Source organism: Telmatherina bonti (assembly GCF_933228915.1).
Source record: "Telmatherina bonti genome assembly, chromosome: 3".
In the NCBI taxonomy this organism is placed as follows: Eukaryota; Metazoa; Chordata; class Actinopteri; order Atheriniformes; family Telmatherinidae; genus Telmatherina; species Telmatherina bonti.
Window position 1 is genome coordinate 16,567,980 of NC_136621.1, and position 18,634 is coordinate 16,586,613.

At 38.9% G+C, this 18,634-nt stretch overlaps 1 protein-coding gene across 1 annotated transcript; it reads left to right on the plus strand.

Moving 5' to 3' along the window:
* Window positions 1-10,546: 10,546 nt before the first annotated feature.
* On the plus strand, window positions 10,547-14,788 carry map1lc3c (microtubule-associated protein 1 light chain 3 gamma; the record flags this gene model as incomplete). Its single annotated transcript, XM_079265089.1, has 4 exons — window positions 10,547-10,607; window positions 10,679-10,734; window positions 10,840-10,946; window positions 14,626-14,788. The coding sequence occupies 4 exons, from the start codon at window positions 10,547-10,549 to the stop codon at window positions 14,786-14,788; spliced, it is 387 nt and encodes a 128-aa protein (XP_079121215.1).
* Window positions 14,789-18,634: the final 3,846 nt, after the last annotated feature.

The window sequence follows — 18,634 nt, forward strand, 5'->3', positions numbered from 1 at the left end:
ATCATCTTTTTGTTCTGTAATGTAGGATGAATTAAAATGCTTTTATGTTTAAAATGTGTGATGCAAACTCTGTTCAAAGTTTACAAGGAAATCACACTGGAAACGCACCATACAGAGCTGATGGGGAAGTGTTCGAAGCTGGTGACGCAGAGTGGATTATAGAGAGAGCAGCAACACACTGAAACACTTTTTCACTGCTGATGAAGAACTTTCTCAGCAGTTAGTCACTCTGGTGCTAAGATGCTTTGTAATTAATTGATCTAAAGTGATTGTATTTTAACAATAGCTGCCCCAAAAACCAACTCTTTTAATTACAAAGGAGCAAAAAGTGAAACTGTCTCATCACAAGGTTTGCTGTTGAGCACAGCCTGTAGACCAGAGCAAAGTGTGTCATGAGCCACATCTCCCTCTGTCTCTTACCCCCACTCGCCTCTTCTGCAAACCAACAGGCAAAGTGCAAACACACAGAGCAAAACAACATCACCAGATTATGGAACATGTGGCAGTAACTCTCAGGAGAAGAAGAGCTAGCTCCGAGTTTGTTTCTTTAGAGGTAATGTCAGTTCCTCGTTGTCTTCAGATTAAAGTTGTGTTTCGTTCTCTGCTATTTCGCTTGGAAAACACGCAGTGCCATAGCTTGCTTGATGGAGTTTTTTATAGGAGGTAAGGGCCGAGGGTTGTGAAAAGAGAGGAGGGCAGCAATTCACATCGATGAACATATATGAACATATATCAATGTGTGGCCAGACTGGCTGGTAGACACTGGGTTGGAGATCAACACATGGAGACAGTGTATGACATCAGTCCGGATAAAATTACACATCTAGTTCTTTACAAAGCATTTTTTTTTATTCCTTCAACCCAAAAATTAATTATTGCTCCTTTAAATTGCTTTTAGTGGATTAAATTAATCAAATAAAAGACACAGACAATAGTATTGTAACTCAATGTCTAATAGTTTCTGAAAAAATGCATTTAATTACATTTCAATTCATAACAGCAGAAAAAGGAACAGAAAATATCCCTGGGCAAAACTGAACAGACATAGAGTTAAAGTGCCATTTATCTAAGAACAACTAACATCTAAAGCTCTTTTTACAATACTTGGACCACACTCTTGGTTAATAGGTTAATAGGCATCATTATCTGCCAGTAAGCCAGGATGGGACTGATGGGAACTTTGCACGTTTCATTTTCAGCCTGGTCATGAAGCAGAAATTAACATCTCCTGTTCTGACTGCAGCTGGGAGCTCGGACAACTGCTGCCTGCAGACTGAAGGCTCTTGTAAGTCCTATCAGATGGGGGAGGGGCTGCTGCATACACACATTTTAAACATCTATCTATCTATCTATCTATCTATCTATCTATCTATCTATCTATCTATCTATCTATCTATCTATCTATCTATCTGTCTATCTATCTATCTATCTATCTATCTGTCTATCTATCTATCTACAGTACCAGTCAAAAGTTTGGAGACACCTTCTCACTTCGTGGTTTTTCTTCTTTTTTTCTTTTTTTTTCTTAATTGAAAAGTACAAATAAATACATCCACACTGTGAAGGAACACATGTGGAATTATGTAGTAAACAAAAAATTGGTAAATAAATCACAATATGTTTTATATTTTAGATTCTTCAAAGTAACCACCTTTTGCTTTGATGACAGCTTGGCACACTCATGACATTTTCTCAATCAGCTTCATAAGGCAGTCACTTGGAATGGCCTATCAATAGTCTCAAGTCTCAGATGCTTTGCCTTCACTCTCTGGTCCAAAACATCCCAAACCATCTCAAGTGAGTTAAGGTCAAGCGATTGTGGAAGTCAGGTTGTCTTATGCAGGACTCCATCATTCTGTTTCTTGGTCAAACATCCCCTACACAGTCTGGAGGTGTGTTTGGGATGATTATCCTCTTTAAATACAAATGATGGTCCCACTAAGTGCAAACCAGATGGGACGGCAAGTCGATGAAGAATGCTGTGGTTGCCGTGCTGGTTAAATGTTCTTTGGATGTTGATTAATTAAACAACTGTTTCACTAGCAAAGAACCCCCATACCATCATGTCTCCTCCTGCATGCTTCACCGTGGGAACCACACATATAGGAACCATTTGCTCACCATTCTGCATCTCACAAAAACATGGTGAGTGTAACTAAAAATCTCATATTTGAATTCATCAGACCAGAGCACAGATTTCCACTGATATGAGGTCATTCCTGATGTTTCTTGGCCCAAATTAGTTTCTTATTTTTCTTTCTCAGAAGTAGCTTCCGTACAGCAATTTGACCATAGAGGCCCAATTTAGGCAGTCTCCCCTGAACAGATGATGTTGAAATGCATCACCATCTTGACTTCTGTGAAGCATTTCTGTAGGCTCTTATCTGAGGTGCTGTTTATTTGCGGTTTCTGAGATTGGTGACTCTGATGAACTTATCCTATGCAGCTAAGGTAACTCTTGGTCTTCCTGTCCTGAGGAGGTCCTCATGAGAGCCAGTTTCAACATTGTGTTTGATGGTCTTTGTAACTAAACTAGAGAATACCTTCAAACTTCTTGAAATGTTCCTGATGGACTGACCAACATGTCTTAAAGTAATGATGTACTGTCATTTCTCTTGACTTAGTTGAGTGGTTCTTGCCATAATATGGATTATAACAGAGATCAAACAGAGTGAAACCACTTCTAGACCTTTGTAGCAACCATGCCTCTGCACATCTCAACCAATGGTCTCAAACAAATTAAGAAGGAAAGAAATCCCAGAAATTAACTCTTGACAAGGTAATCCTGTTACTGACAAACCATTCCAAGTGACTGCCTTATGAAGCTGATTGAGAAAATGTCATGAGTGTGCCAAGGTGTCACCAAAGCAAAAGGTGGTTACTTTGAAGAATCTAAAATATAAAACATATTCTGGTTTATTCACCACGTTTTCGTTTACCAAATAATTCCACATGTGTTCCTTCACAGTGTGGATGTATTTAGTTGTACTCTGCAATTAAGAAAATGAAAAAAATGAAGAAAAAACACTGAGTGAGGAGGTGTGTCCAAACTTTTGACTGGTATTGTGTATTGTACATATATATATATATATATATATATATATATATATATATATATATATATATATATATATATATATATATATATATATATATATATATGTATATATATATATATATATATATATATATAAATATATATTATATATACATATATAAGTGCCTGGGCATGCTCCTGATGAGGCGGCCTGGACTAAAGCATCCACCAACTCCTGGTCTGTGGTGCAACTTGGTGTTGGTGGATGGAGCGAGACATGATGTCCCAGATGTGCTCAGTTGGATTCAGTTCTGGGGAACAGGTGGGCCAGTCCATAACATCAATGCCTTCGTGTTGCAGGAACTGCTGACACACTCCAGCCACATGAGGTCTAGCATTGTCTTGCATTAGGAGGAACCCAGGGCCAACTGCACCAGCATATGGTCCCACAAGGGTCTGAGGATCTCATCTCGGTACCTAATGGCAGTCAGGCTACCTCTGGCGAGCACATGGAGGACTGTGCGGCGCTCCAAAGAAATGCCACCTGACACCATTAATGACCCATTGCCGGTCATGCTGGAAGATGTTGCAATGGCAGCAGAACTTTCTCCACGGTGTCTCCAGACTCTGTCATGTCTGATATGTGCTCAGTGTGAACCTGCTTTCACCTGTGAAGAGCACAGGGCGCCGGTGGCGAATTTGCCAACCTTGGTGTTCTCTGGCAAACGGCAAACGTTCTGCACGGTGTTGGGCTGTAAGCACAACCCCCACTTGTGGAAGTCAGGCCGTCATACCACCCTCATGGAGTCTGTTTCTGACTGAGCAGACACATGCACATTTGTGGCCTGCTGGAGCTCATTTTGCAGGGCTCTAGCAGTGCTCCTCCTGTTCCTCCTTGCACAAAGAAGGAGGTAGCGGTCCTGCTGCTGGCTTGTTGCACTCCCACGGCCTCCTCCACGTCTCCTGATGTACTGGCCTGTCTTATGGTAGCGCCTCCATGCTCTGGACACTACGCTGACAGACACAGCAAACCTTCTTGCCACAGCTCGCATTGATGTGCCATCCTGGATGAGCTGCACTACCTGAGCAACTTGTGTGGGTTGTAGACTCGGTCTCACACTACCACTAGAGTGAAAGCCCCTCCAGCATTCAAACAACATTGTATTTAAGTGTTCACTTTTTTTTTTAGCAGTGTATATATATATATATATATATATATATAAATATATATATAATGCGTGGGTGTGTGTATATAAATATATATATAATGCGTGGGTGTGTGTATGTGTGTGTGAAATCATCTAATATAGATCCCAACCTGTGGTGCCATGATATAAACTCTGGTTCATATTTAACATTTTTCTCATTTACAGTGTGCCTTAAAACCTTAATAAAAACTCTGGCAGCTAAAACTGTTAATTGTAGTGACCTTGTGCAAGAAAACAGAAAGATGAGCTTTTTAAAGCTTATTTAAAACTACATGAGAAACTTTTATTTCCAACCCACATAATAGGTTCCAGTCCAGCTTACTTAAAGTAAGGAAAGAAGAGTAAATAGTTGTTGCTTTGCAGCAAGAATTTGTGTTCACATGGTTCTGGCTAAAATATTGCCATGTCTTTTACCTGGATAATTGGTTTTAAACATTGAACCAGCACTCATACATGACCTATAACACAGACCTCTGACTGTCTGTACAACATTGATAGAAGCATTCATATCAGAAACATTGAGGTTGGGTCGCTAAGGAAATCTAATGTGCATCTCATTTATAAAACTTCTTTAAAAACACATTTACTCCCCAGCTTTCATGCAAATGTGATTTGTCTTTCTTTTACTGTTTGTATTGTTCCAATGTAGTTAATAATAGCTGTTTTATTGTTAGATTGTATCTTTATTAGCATTTTAATCTATGTTCTTCAGTGTGCTATTTTCTCTCATTTACATTTATTGCACAGCACTTTGGTCAACTGTTATTAAAGTTTTTAAAGTGCTTCAGAAATAAAATGGCATAGTATCTGATTAATCCAACATTTTTCTAGATCTTAATTAATACTTATATTCATCATCAGAGTTTTCTAATATAAAGTAATGATTGCATCATATGGGGGTGAACACATCAGTGCAGGAGCCCTTTGTTGTACAGAGAACCACACCTTCAGCTGTTAATGGCTGTCAGGATGATGCTCATCACACTCTGGGGCTTTGCTGTCATCATGTGGTGATTTCCAGCAAACGCAAAACATTTTAGTTTGTCCACCAGGTTCGTCTTTTTTTGAGTCAGTCACATCTATAGCTTTTACTAAATTAATCTATGTTTTATCCATATTACAACTCATAATTTTAGTGATTTTTGTCTTCAGATCAGTTGATAAAGGCCACAGTGCATCAAATATTTACAACATGGTCATTATCTATTAAATCATTACTTTGGTTCATGTGATGAGACATCTACTAGTTGTGTGTTACACTTAATGGTTTTACACATAGCTCATTATGGAGCACCGTATGAACATCTACATGACTGCTGAAAAAGGTCCTACATTTTTTTTATATTTGGTTGTTTTACTTGTGTATATCATAAACATACATTTTAGCATCCGTATTAATACAGGGAACAAATCAGCCTTTTTCCACCTTAAGAATATATTTACAAGAAGGGCATTGAGGGTTCAGCATCATCATGACAAACTCAATCTGTTCCTTATTTTTAGATAAATAATCACATATCTACCCTAACAAAGATAACACGCAGAGCTCCTTAAGGTTATATTTTGGGGCCCATGCTGCCCTACATGCTCGCACTTGTTTGGTTTTTCAGAAGCCTTGACTACAGTAATGGAGGTTTTACAGATCTCTCAAAAAATGTCACCAAAACAGCTGCAACCAATGCAGAATGCTGCTGCTCCACACCAGGTAGAGGGAACATATCACACATAACCAGCTCTGGTTCAGTTCCAAAATCCAGATCTCATCTTGTCAGGCAATATGAGACTCAGATCATCTGTGACCAGTTTGCTTTCCATCCTGAGAGAAGCAGTTTAGTTTTTCTGCTCCTGATATCTGGAACGCCATACATTCATTTTCTTAACCGCTTGCCCCATTCAAGGGTTGAGGGGAACCTAGAGCCTATCCCAGTCCCAGACCCTGGACAGGTCCCTAGTCCATCACAGGGCCAAAACAGACACAATCATTCATTCTTAAACTCTTAAAGTAGAAGGAAGCCAGAGTACCCAGAAAGAACCCAAAGACGGGGAGAACATGCAAACTCCGCTCTCCGTTTTGCCCTTCTGATCCTTCCATTTCAGCATTTAATAAAGTCCTTTTGGGCCTTAGTTTACACAACCCATGTTTGTCCACTTGATCGCAGTGAAACTAAATGAAGACATACCGTATCTGACACAGAGAGACAAGCAGCTAAACATCCACTCAGTGCTGCGGTTAAACTTGTAGCATTTGGAGAATATTCCATCATAAACTTCTGATCTGTTTATGATGTTTCATAAACATCATTATCTCCAGGCTCTCCATTGGCTCCATCAGCTGATATCTTTTCAGATGTGGCGTTATCAGGTGGGTCTGACAGTAGGAAGTCAGACACACCAGGGAGGACCTTTGGTCTGGTTCCACTGCGGCTGTCACGGGGAACTTTTCCTGGTTTGGCAGCTTGTTGCTCAGGGCTGCTGCTAATGGCTCCAGACATGAAGCACTGAACTGAGCAACCCTCGCTCTGATGAAGACGCTAACATCTACATATTAACATCCCAGTGCTCACTGAGGCAGTTTTTCTGGAGGTTATGTTTACAGGAGGTGGCTGTGGGATCTGTGAACAAAATCAGTGAGAAAATTCCCAAATTCAGTACTGAAAATTATTTACAAATTGAAGACTGCTGCCAGCAGACATATCTTTAGTCTGACTGAGAAATAAAACTTCATATTATTTTTTATTTGTTTGTTTTGTTTTGTTTTGTTTTGTTTTGTTTTGTTTTGTTTTATTTCGTTTTGTTTTATTTTATTTCGTTTCGTTTCGTTTCGTTTCGTTTTGTTTTGTTTTGCCAAAACATGAACGCTTCACATTACGTTTATCTTTCATACAGTTATGTACAAACAATTTGCTCCTATGGTAAATAAAATAATATTAAGTTAAAAGGAGGGGAGCAAACAAAAAAACTAAACAAAACATATTAATATAAAATATACAAGACTAGTGAAAAGGAATTTGAACTGATGTTTAATAAAGTTTATGGTTATTTAATTTGTCATGTTAGGTGGTAGAGCTACAGGAACATTAAGGCCATTGTGGGAACAGCTACTTGGTGTCAGTAGTTCTCAACAGCTCCCTCTGGAGGTGAAGCTCTGAACAACATTTCCTTCCCAAGGTCCACCACAACTCCAATATCAGGAAAATTCCTCAACATGGAGGGAACAAAGTTCCCACAACAAAGTTATAATTTACCTGTAATTTTTTAAAATAAATTTTTGTAACTTTTGTCTTTTTACTTGTCTTTTGTGTGTTTTAACTGGATAATTTATATAATTATATTATTGTATTTGCTACTGTCTGGTACCATGACTCCCTTGTAAATGGGATTTAAAAATAAAAATTATTATGTAACTCAAGGTAAGTCCTACTTCTGAGATATTAATCTGTCCAGTTAGAAAGTAACACTGATTGTGACGATTTCACCTGCTGTACGAAAGGAACAGACAACAGGTGGAAATGAAATGCAATTACAACCCCAATTGTAATGAAGTGCAAACACAAATAAAAACACAATAAAATTATTTGCAAATCATTTTTACATTTACTGTCAGCTGAATACACTCTAGTGACAAGATATTTAATGTTCAAAAAGATAAACTTTGTTGTTTATACTTGATCATTTTGAATTTGATTTCTGCAATACGTCCAAAAAAAGCTGGGACAGACATTTGTTCACCACTGTGTTATCTTTCCTTTTAAGAACACAACAAGTGTTGGGGAACTGAGGGCACAAATTGTTCAATTTGTTTTGTCATTCTTGCTTGAAACACAACTTCATTTGCTCGACAGTCCTTGCTAAAAATAAGCAGGGACGTCTCTAAAAAGTCAGATATGTACAGATTTCTACAGATTCTCTGAATCTATTGACGACATGATGGACTGTAGACTATGAAATCTCTAACTTCCTTGCATTTGTTTGCTGAGAAATGTTGTTCTTAAACTGCTGCAGTCCTTCACAAAGTGGTGAACCTCACCTTGTTTGTGATGCTCGGGAATGCTCCTTTTATACCCAATCATGACACTTACCTGTCATTAATGTGTTAATATGTTTCAGTCAGGTCTTTTTCAGTATTCCTCAACATTTTCTCTTTTTTGGGGAATGTTTTTAGGCATGGAGAACAATAGAGAATATTCTGCTGATTGCATTATTCTCCAGAATGACTGGTTAAGCAGTGGCCACTGTAGTTCTAACATTTTCATCTTCCAAAATAAACCAGTCAATAACATCTATACATCTCTATGCGTGTTCATAAAAATTGCGTCGCCTATTATAAATCATTTAAACTATTCTGATATTTTTATTATTATTATGTAATAATATATAGCTAAAAAGATTCATTCATTTTCACTGTCAAATCATCCTACCCACATGAATCTGTTCCAGTTTCCAGGAACAGCTTTAACATTAGTTTTTAATACATACAGATATTCAGTTTGTCCAAAGACCATTTTAAACACGTATGTATTAATGACATATGTGTATTACGACTGGTGGAGTGCCTCCAAATCTAAAACCATGGTCCTCAGCTTGAAAAAAGGGAGAAGTGTCCTCCTCAGGTTGGGAATGAGGTCCTGCCCCAAGTGGAGGGATTTCAGGATCTCAGGGTCTTGTTCCCGAGTAAGGGAAGGATAGAGTCTCGATTTACCAGTAGATCTATGTTCCTACTCTCACCTATGGTCATGAGCTGTGGGTAGTGACCGAAAGAATGAGATCCCAAATACAAGCGGCTGAGAAGAGTTTCCTCTGCACGGTGGCCGGGATCTTGCTTAGAGATACGGTGAGAAGCTTAGTCACCTGGGAGGAGCTCAGGGTAGAGCTGCCAGAGGAGCCAGTTGATGTGGCTCAGGCATCTGCCTCCTGGATGCCTCCCTGGCACATCCCTCCGTGAGGAGACCCTGGGGAGACCCATCCCCTGGGACGATTACATCACCTGGCAGACCTGGGAACACCATGGGATCCCCCAGAAGAAGATGGCAAATGTGGCGAGGGAGAGGGAAGTCTGCTGACCCGTCCCGAAATAAGAGGCAGAAAATGGATGGATGGATGGATGGATGGATGGATGGATGGATGGAGTATTCATGACATTCTACCTAATATAATAGTCTTTGACAGCAAAAACTGAATTATTTGAAAACTCCTTGTGGTTTTCTTTTCAGATGGGATAGCCCTTTTATAACTAAAAATTCAGCTTGATGTTACATCAAGCTAGCATATTTTATTTAATAGAATACCTTTCCTGACACTGAAGGATGTACTGATTAGTCAAATGAAACAACTGCCAGTAAAATGGGTGCATTTTTGTGGATATTTGCCCTTACAAGTGATGAAAAGTTGTAATTAAGCAACAGGCTCAGAAATGTTATTCTGTCCCACATAACAGTCTTTTTGTTCAGATGTCTGCAGTAGCAGCTGTGATGGGTCGGGAGATGAGGGAGGGAAACAAAAGTTCGTAAAAGTTGCACAAAGGTCACAATGTGAACCTTCAGAAATAAAAAAAAAAACTCTTTGCAGCGACTGCTGTAGTTTTAATATAATTAACATGATACAGTCTATGTTGCGAAACATAGACAACAGAACAGAGTGATGTGGACCAGACTAGAGTGGACTGGACCAGAACAGACCAGACCAGACCACAACAGCCCAGACCAAAATGAAATGGAATGGACCATACCAGACTAAAGCAGAACAGAGAAAAGACTTTTCACATGTCGTTAGGATAACAGCATATATTGCAAAGTTTTATCTACAATGACTCAGCAAAATTAGGAGCGCAAATTATGGAGTTCTGCTATGAGGGTAACAATGTGAAACCTTTATTGTCAGAAACAGAAGACAACAAGCTCCATTTCAGTGGCTGGGTCTGACCCAGTTTGGAGCTTCAAACTGATTCCAGCTGAACCAGTAAAACCAGTAAAAAGCTTGTAATTGATCCAGCCTACTTGATGTGTTAAACCAAACCCAGAAAGATGTGGTGTGCCACAGTGAAATTTTTACTCATGTGACGAGAAAAAAAAGTATGGACTTGTGAGAAAAGATCTTCCTGGTGGTTGGGGCCTTCCGGGCCCCTGAAGGTCCTGTGCACGGCCCTGGGAGCTGCGCGGCTCCAAGTCAATTAATCCGCAGATGATTCGAGCTGTGGCTGCGGCATGTGCTAATCAGCTGATGCACCACAGCTGCCTCTATTTAAGACCAGCCTGGGCGCTCTGCGCAACGAGCTGCGCGCGGATCAACATCACACACACCCACCATGCCACCGTTTGACAAAAACCCCTTACAGGGCAAATCCTTCAAGCAGAGGAAGAGCTTCGGTAAATATCCCGCCAACACGCAGGACAACCAGAGAGGAAAGTTCACTCACTGTTTTCTTCCTTGTTCGCAGCCACGAGAAAGCAGGAAGTGGCCGGGATCCGGTCCAAGTTCCCCAACAAGATCCCGGTGAGTGTGCCGACATCTTCCATCCACACAGCCCGCGGAGATGGAGCGCGTTCACCCGGAGAACGGAGCCGCAGAGGCGGCCTAACGTCTCCGCTGTGTCCGCAGGTAATCATCGAGAGGTACGAGAGGGAAAAGTATCTGCCTCCGCTGGACAAAACCAAGTTCCTGGTGCCGCACGAGCTCACCATGACCCAGTTTGTCACCATCATCAGGTAAATCTTCCCCACGCTTCAGTATGTTCAACCTGCTGATGACTTCAAGAAGTCTGACTTTAATGGTTCATAGGTGGAATCAGTAGTTTTAAGTCTGGGAAATCTGGTTCCTTAATAGATTAAACTTCTTTTTGTTTGTTTTTTTTTTCTGAGTCGGTTCTCCACTTTCCAGATGATTCTTCATCAGCCGTATCTTCTGTTGGCCTAATTTAGTGGTTCTGTAGTTTTCAATATTTAGTATTTTCCATTAAAATCTTAAGCATTTTACATTACCTGAACAAGCTAACTAAATAACTGAAGCTAATGGTTGATTTAAAAAAAAAAAAAAAAAAAAAAAAAAAAAAAGTCCCATTGGAACTCTTTAATTGCTTTATTCAAAATAAAAATAATTTTAATTCAGCAGATTTTATGCCTCTTGAAATGTTCCCCCTCATGTACTTTCTCATATTGCTATTAGCATAAACTGTAAAGATTTTATTTAAAAAACAATATTGAAGTTTATGCAATTGCAGATGACATTTAAGTCAAATTTACTCAAATTAAGTTCTCAAATCAATTTAATGGAAAGTCATATTAAAATCAAGTTGTTGCCAATGACATTTTATTCTGCTGCTAGAATTAACAGACGAGCATGAGGCGGTGGGTTTCTCTCATTGTACCGTCCTCCACATTACCAACTTTAACAGCGAAACCAAATATTCCAACTACTGTCTAAATACAAACATTACGCAGATTACTTGGAGTAGCAGTCATTTAAAGATAAAATTCCTGCTAAATATGGAGGATAACTTCACTAGTTTATAAATGGAGGTGATTTAACAAATGGTTCAAGTATTAAACTTATCCAATTTTATCAAAACAAACACAAGTTGGCAACAAATGTCATTAGTATAAAAATGCTTCACAACAGCCCAAATAGTTTTGTTTTCTGTTTAAGTATGTAATCCTTGCTGGTGGTTTGCTGCACTGTCTGTCCAAAATCTCACCCTTCTGGAGTTTGGCTCTCCAAACAGGAGTAGCCATGTTTAATAAGCAGTTCTTTCTAGTTAAGTCTTGTTTTTGTGAACAATTGCAACTAAAGGACAAACATAAATGTTGACCTGAAGAAAATCCCTGCTGTCTGGTTTGACTGGATGTTTTTACTGTGACCGACATGGTCAAATATCTCAGATGAAGGGTCTGGTCTAATTTCTGGGAAATGAAAAACCAACCCTTGCTCATTAAGCTTCTCATTCTTTGTCCTGCTCTGCTTTTCTGCACATTTTCCAAATGTTTCTGGTCAGTCATGATTACTGTGCAGAATCTGAGCAGCTCACATGCTGCAGACTGTTGGCCAACTTTAACGTGACACACCGACTCCTCGTGGCCTGAAATCAATCTCTTGCAGTCTGTGTGGAGATCCAAGCTTTCCAATAACTTAACAGGTCTGAAAGATTTTCTCTGGCTTGAGGGGCAGATTCTGACTATCTGGAATTTCCTCATCACATGGAGCCTGAATGATCCTAAAAGGAGGAAAGGGCAAAGTTCAGGTGACTCCTATCAACTGTGAAAACCACAAACATGCTCTTAAAGCAGCAAAACAGATTTTGTGCAGTTCTTTAAATTAGAAAACTTAACTTATTGACTGTCTATGAAGACTACATCTTAAAGCTTTATAGCTTGAGTTAGTTTTCATGTTTGATTCCTTCAAGGATTCATGACTTCCTCATTCTGACTTTGTCATAGTTACTCAGCAGAAAGTTTAGATTCACTATCGAGACTCTTCAGGTTCAGAACTGTACAGAAGTCAAGAACTGCATCAGTTTCATTTTCCAGGAGAAGGCCACAGGAATTTAGCTGTAAAATGTTTTAAAACTAATGTAAATCCAGTTTGTGAACCAGTCAGTCCAGCTGTAAGCAGCTTGAAAGTGGGTTTTTTTTTTTTTGTCTTCTGGAATAGTTCTCCAGAAGCATTGAAGGACTATTCAGAGTTCTTTAGATGTTTCTGTCCAGTGATCCCACACAGCCTCAGGGAGTTCTGGGAGGAGCCCGCCCTCCATGGGGCATATCTGAGCCTCTTCTCCCTGTTTCCCTGGAGAAAGGCCACCTTGCCATGGAAAATGAGGCTTTGGCCAACAGGAGCTGCATCATCTGAAGGTCCAGATGCCTCTCAGATCCTGGTTAAGGTCTCTGCTGAACTTGTTCCTGTTCTGTAAGACATTACTTTCACATCCTGTCCATCTGCTGTTGGTTTCCAAAATTCTCCTAGTCTTGTCCTCCGTATGCTATTTCAGCACATCATCTGCAAAGTGTCCCGCTAACAGTTCTTTAGGAATCACCTTGTTGCTGCTAAAATCCTGTTTTCTGCCTAAATGTCTTTTCTGGTTTTTCCTCGCATTGAGTTAAAACTGCTGCTTTGCTACTTTATCAAACACTTGTTGATCACTTGTTGGGAGGCTTTTTTTTTTTTTTTTTTTTTTTTTTTTTTTCTTCCCCTGATTTTATAGATCCAAAAAGGACGAAGTAAAATAAATACTGGATCGACACTTTTCTAGGGGATTGTAAATTGATTCAATCTTGTATTGTCTTTAAGGTAGAACCTGAAATCTTAAGCCCCTTATCATTTGTTACCAAACAGTCTTATCAGTTCAGTTTAATCACAATCTGTGAAACAAGCTTGAGTTGTCTCTTTACTGGGAGGGTTTGTTTTTCCTCAGTGGGTTTGTAGTGTAGTCAGCAGGTGGCGCTGTTGGCAACATTGAACACAGCTGTAATAAACTGCATCTTTTTCCAAGTTCAGACCATTTAGCAAAGTTGTGTCCTTTGGTCATTAGCAGAGCTCAAATCTTCAGTTCTATCCAGCTGTGCTTTCAATGGTCGGCATTGTTTTCACCTGGAATTTTATCCAAAAACCATTGTCAGAACTTGGTTTGCATTTGGGATATAAGCTTTTTTTTTTTTTTTTTTTTTTTTTTTTTTTTTTTTTAAATAAAAACATGTGATGACAAATGTTCGTCATTCTAAAAGTATGGAGTTAATGAGCAATAAAATCAGTCCTTTATCGGTTTCACCTACTGAAGAAAAATGTACCTAACAAAAGCATGATAGAAACATATCTTTTTTGTTCTGTTGGAGGATTATAGATTGACCATGAATTTCTACCGTGAGTGCAGGTTTGGGTTGACTTTTTTTGTAACAGGTTAAGTGTAAAAAGGGGTAAGCTTCAAAATTAAAGTCCTAATGTGAGAATTGCTCATCCAGCAGTGTTTGAATGCAAATAACCAAGTAGTGCTCTCTGGCATCGCACCATCTAAGCACATTGAACTACTGAAGCTGCAGAGTCAAATTGTCTGAAATGTATGAAACTAAAGGAAAAACTTGATGCTGAAAGAAGCACTTGGTCGTCTGCTGGAGGGACTTCTGTGAAAAAGTAACAGCAACTGAAAACTGCTGCAACAGCTAAGACTAAAATATTTATGAAAGCACTAGTTTTGCCAAAAGCAAAGTGTTTTGTTTGTTTTTTTTAAATCTTCTACGAAAGTTAAATCTTTTGGCCCTATGCTGAAACATGTTTTTGGGTTTTCTGTAGCATTAGTCTCGTCTGAAGCAGATGGGATTTTTAATGGCGGCCCCAGAATGGGACCCTGCTCAGGTTTTGATGGATGCTGGGTTTTAACAGCAACTCTGTCTTGCCTCTCAGAAACCGGATGGCTCTGCTTCCCAGTCAAGCCTTCTACCTGCTTGTCAGCAACAGCGGGCTGGCCAGCATGTCGCTCACAATGGCTCAGGTGTACAAAGACCACCAGGACGAGGACGGCTTCCTCTACATGACGTACGCCTCTCAAGAGATGTTCGGACAATGACAACTTTGCTTGACATTTTATTTTCTCCAGGCTGCTGGTCTGACTCTGTAAATACAAAATATTTTTATATCCTGTAATATTCTAGGTTTTCACTGGATTTTTTTTTTTTTTTTTTTTAAAATGTTGATCCTAATGTGGCGACTGAGCAGTGAATAAAGCTAACTGCTTCGGGAAGATCATTTTAACTAAAGCTACTCTTTAAGCTTCACATGTTTAAATTTAATCTGAATGTTCATGATCATTCAAGACCTGTAAAGTGTATTCATGTTTTATTAACACTAAGTTTAAACTGTCTTGACACTGAAAGTAATTTAAAATGTTCATAATCTGATTAAAAATAAGTGAAACTTCATTTGTGAAAATTTTTGAACGGTTACAGCTCCAAACTGTTTATTTGATATTGTGGATCCTGATTTTTTTTTTTTTTTTTTTTTTTTTTTTAAATCACCAATAGTTAACTGTTAAATTGAGCTGCAGGTAAAGCTCATGATTTTTAAATCAATATTTTGACCTAACCTACACGTATACCTTCAAAAACCTTTTTAAACACTTAAACTGTCATTTATTCGATGTTATCAGTCTCGGCCAATAACGTGATGAGATTCATAAGTGGGTGGAGCTGAAGAGGGTTGACGTCATCGCACAAGTGAGTCAAGTTTTAGTTTGTTACATACGGCAGTGACATGGGTATTCACTCAAAATAAGAGCTTCCCACAGTGAAGCAGTTTCAGTCAGCTCTGAATATTTTTCATCGTGTACAATTTAGTTTGTTCTGTTTGAGCGCATATATAGTTTATAACAAGTTTTAGCATGTATTGGCATATTACATGCAGTGGTGCAAATCAAAATTGGAACTGCAAAATGCTTCTGACGAAGCACGATCTTAACCCAAATTTCTTCCTTTTTACAGATAAATTCAATTCAACTTTTTATGTAGTGTCAAATCACGGCAATGGCATCTCAAGACGCTTTACAGACGGGGGGGGGGCAATTCATAATAGCCTATATAAGGAAACCAACAGATTGAGTTGGATCTCCCAACTTGAGCAAGCAACAGTGGGAAGGAAACCTCCGGCAGAACCCGGCTCAAGGACAGGCAGTCATCTCCCTCTGCTGTGTGGAGGGGAAGAGGACAGACAACAGGAACTGTTACTCCTGGCCAAGGAGACCTGCTGAGACAGGAGATATGTTAATGATGCTACACTGTTGGGGTAGGGGGGGATAAGAGAGAAAGCTGTGTATCAGGAAATGTCCCTCAGCAGTCTAAACCTATATAACCAACCCTAGCTATAAGGATTTATCAAGATAAGTCTTCAACCTAGTCTTAAAGGTGGGGAGGGTGTCTGCTTCCCTAACACTAACTGGGAGCTTATTCCATAAGAGAGGGGCCTGATAACCTCTGCCTCCTGCTCGGCTCTTTGAGACTCTAGGAACCACAAGTAAGCCTGCAGTCTGCGAACGAAGTACTCTGCTTGGTATATAAGGAACTATAAGGTCTTTGATATATAGTGGTGCCTGGTTGTGGAGGGCTTTATATGTAAGGAGAAGGATTTTAAATTCTATTCTAGATTCAACAGGCAGCCAATGAAGAGAGGCTAAAACTGGAGAAATATGATCTCATGCTGGTTCTGGTCAGGACTCTGGCTGCAGAATTCTGGATCAGCTGAAGGCTTTTCAGGGCATATTTAGGACAGCCCAGTAATAGTTACAGTAATCTAGTCTTGAAGTGACAAAAGCGTGAACCAGTTTTTCTGCATCACTCTGAGACAGAATGTCCCTAATTTTGGCTATATTACGTAAATGAAAGAAGGCTGTTTAAGTAACCTGCTTAATATGTGGGCCAAAGGACAGGTCAGGGTCAAATATTACTCCAAGGTTTCTCACTGTAGCACTGGAAGCTAAAGTAATGCCATCCAGGTTCATTACACAACTGGAAAATTTAGCTCTGAGTTTTTCAGATCCAACAAGAATTACTTCAGTCTTGTCTGAGTTTAAGAGGAGAAAATTTCTAGACATCCAAGTCTTTATGTCTATCAGACAATTTTGTAGCCTATCGGGCTGACTGCATGAGTTTACTTCCTATTGCAACTGCTTAAGATCTGAATTTCTTTACAATTATGTAAAAACTAGAAATCTGGAAAATATATAACGAAGATTGTAAAAAAGAAACTAAGTATTAGATCAGTATAGTAGGGGTGGGACTAAATTAAATTAATCAGTTTTGTAATTAATGATCCCAATTATTCACAATTATATATTACAACCATATTTGCCTGAAAAAATGTGTGTCTTTAAGGAACCCAGGATTAAATGGATTTTAGTGAAAGAATTGGTAAATGGACTTGTACTTCTATAGCGCTTTTCTAGTCATACAGACCACTCAAAGCGCTTTACACTACTTGTCACATTCACCCAGTCACACACACACTCATACCCCGATAGGCACATTGGGGGGCAGTTTGGGGTTCAGTGTCTTGCCCTAGGACACTTTGGCATTTCAGGGGAAGCCTGGAATTGATCCCGCAACTTACCCGTTGAAGGACAACTGCTCTTCCTCCTGAGCTACAGCCGCTTGGAAGTTCAAGCTTGAGTAATGTCTCAAACAGGTCTACTATCCTGCATCCCTTCTCCACCACAGCTGGATCAAATGACTGAATTCCCTCATTCACATGTCATTCAGCTCTGCAGAGGCCTAGTAGTGAGTCATTTATTTGATTTTGGGTGTGCTGGAGAAGGGATGCATCGTAAAGGTTAGGACTTGAGCACCCGGGTCTAGAAATGCATTTAACTGCATTTAAATTAAATACTGTATAAGGAAAATTTAAGGAAGAGGATATAAAATATAACCACTCACGTTCCACATAATTCAGAATGTAGAATGCAAGGGCTATTTTTTTAAGATGCAATAATCATTTTTTGATGCATAATTGTAATTAACATGGTAAAGTCCCACCTCTAAAATTAAGATAAGTAACAAAAATTAAAGAATTATTAAAAGTAAAATAGGTCAGAAAATAAATCAGTTTGTTAAAAAGAAATAAAATCTTGGCAAATAGGGTTTGTCATAAATGTGTGAAAGGCATTTCACACATTTATAATCATATTCAAAGATAAGATTATAATATGTACATATAGTATATGTTTCAACAAATATATTAGAAATACTTAAACACTTTTTGGTTCTTGGGGCAATTCTTCCACACATTATCTTTTAACTTATAGTTTAAAATATTATTTGGAATTTATGAATGGTGTATTTTAACATCTCCTGTAATTGTTGCACAAACAAGTTTTCCTGTACGTTTTTTTTTTTTGTTTGTTTTTTGTCTTGTCCAGCATTTAAGCAAGCAGAGTGATGTTCTGATTTGTTGTGTTCTGCTAAACAACTTCACTTTGCCAAGGGGAGCTTTATAGAAATAATGATCCCCTTGATTTTCTAGATTTTTATTTTAAGTGTTTGTATAGTACTGCTGCACCATACCGGAGAGGATAGAAAAGCATAGAAAGAGAAGAGAGAAAGGAAAAGAAAAAGAAAAGAAAAAAATAAATAGGTTTGTTATTTATGTTGCTTTGTCGACTCCTTACAACCATTTCACATTTTCTGCATCTACTGGAAGTCATTTTGAATGTTGAGGGGCAACGTTTGATTTCCTGATCTTTTCATAATTTAGGCTGTTTTGACATCAAATAATGTTTGTTTTATTTTCCCGTGCTCCTTTAAAACCTGTATTTTGAAAGGCCCGACCGGAAATATACTTTTTATGTTGCTTCCGGTAACTTCACGGGTTTTCATTTGACAGCTGGTTCACGCAGGAGTTGTGAGATTCAGCACAGAGGACTATTGAT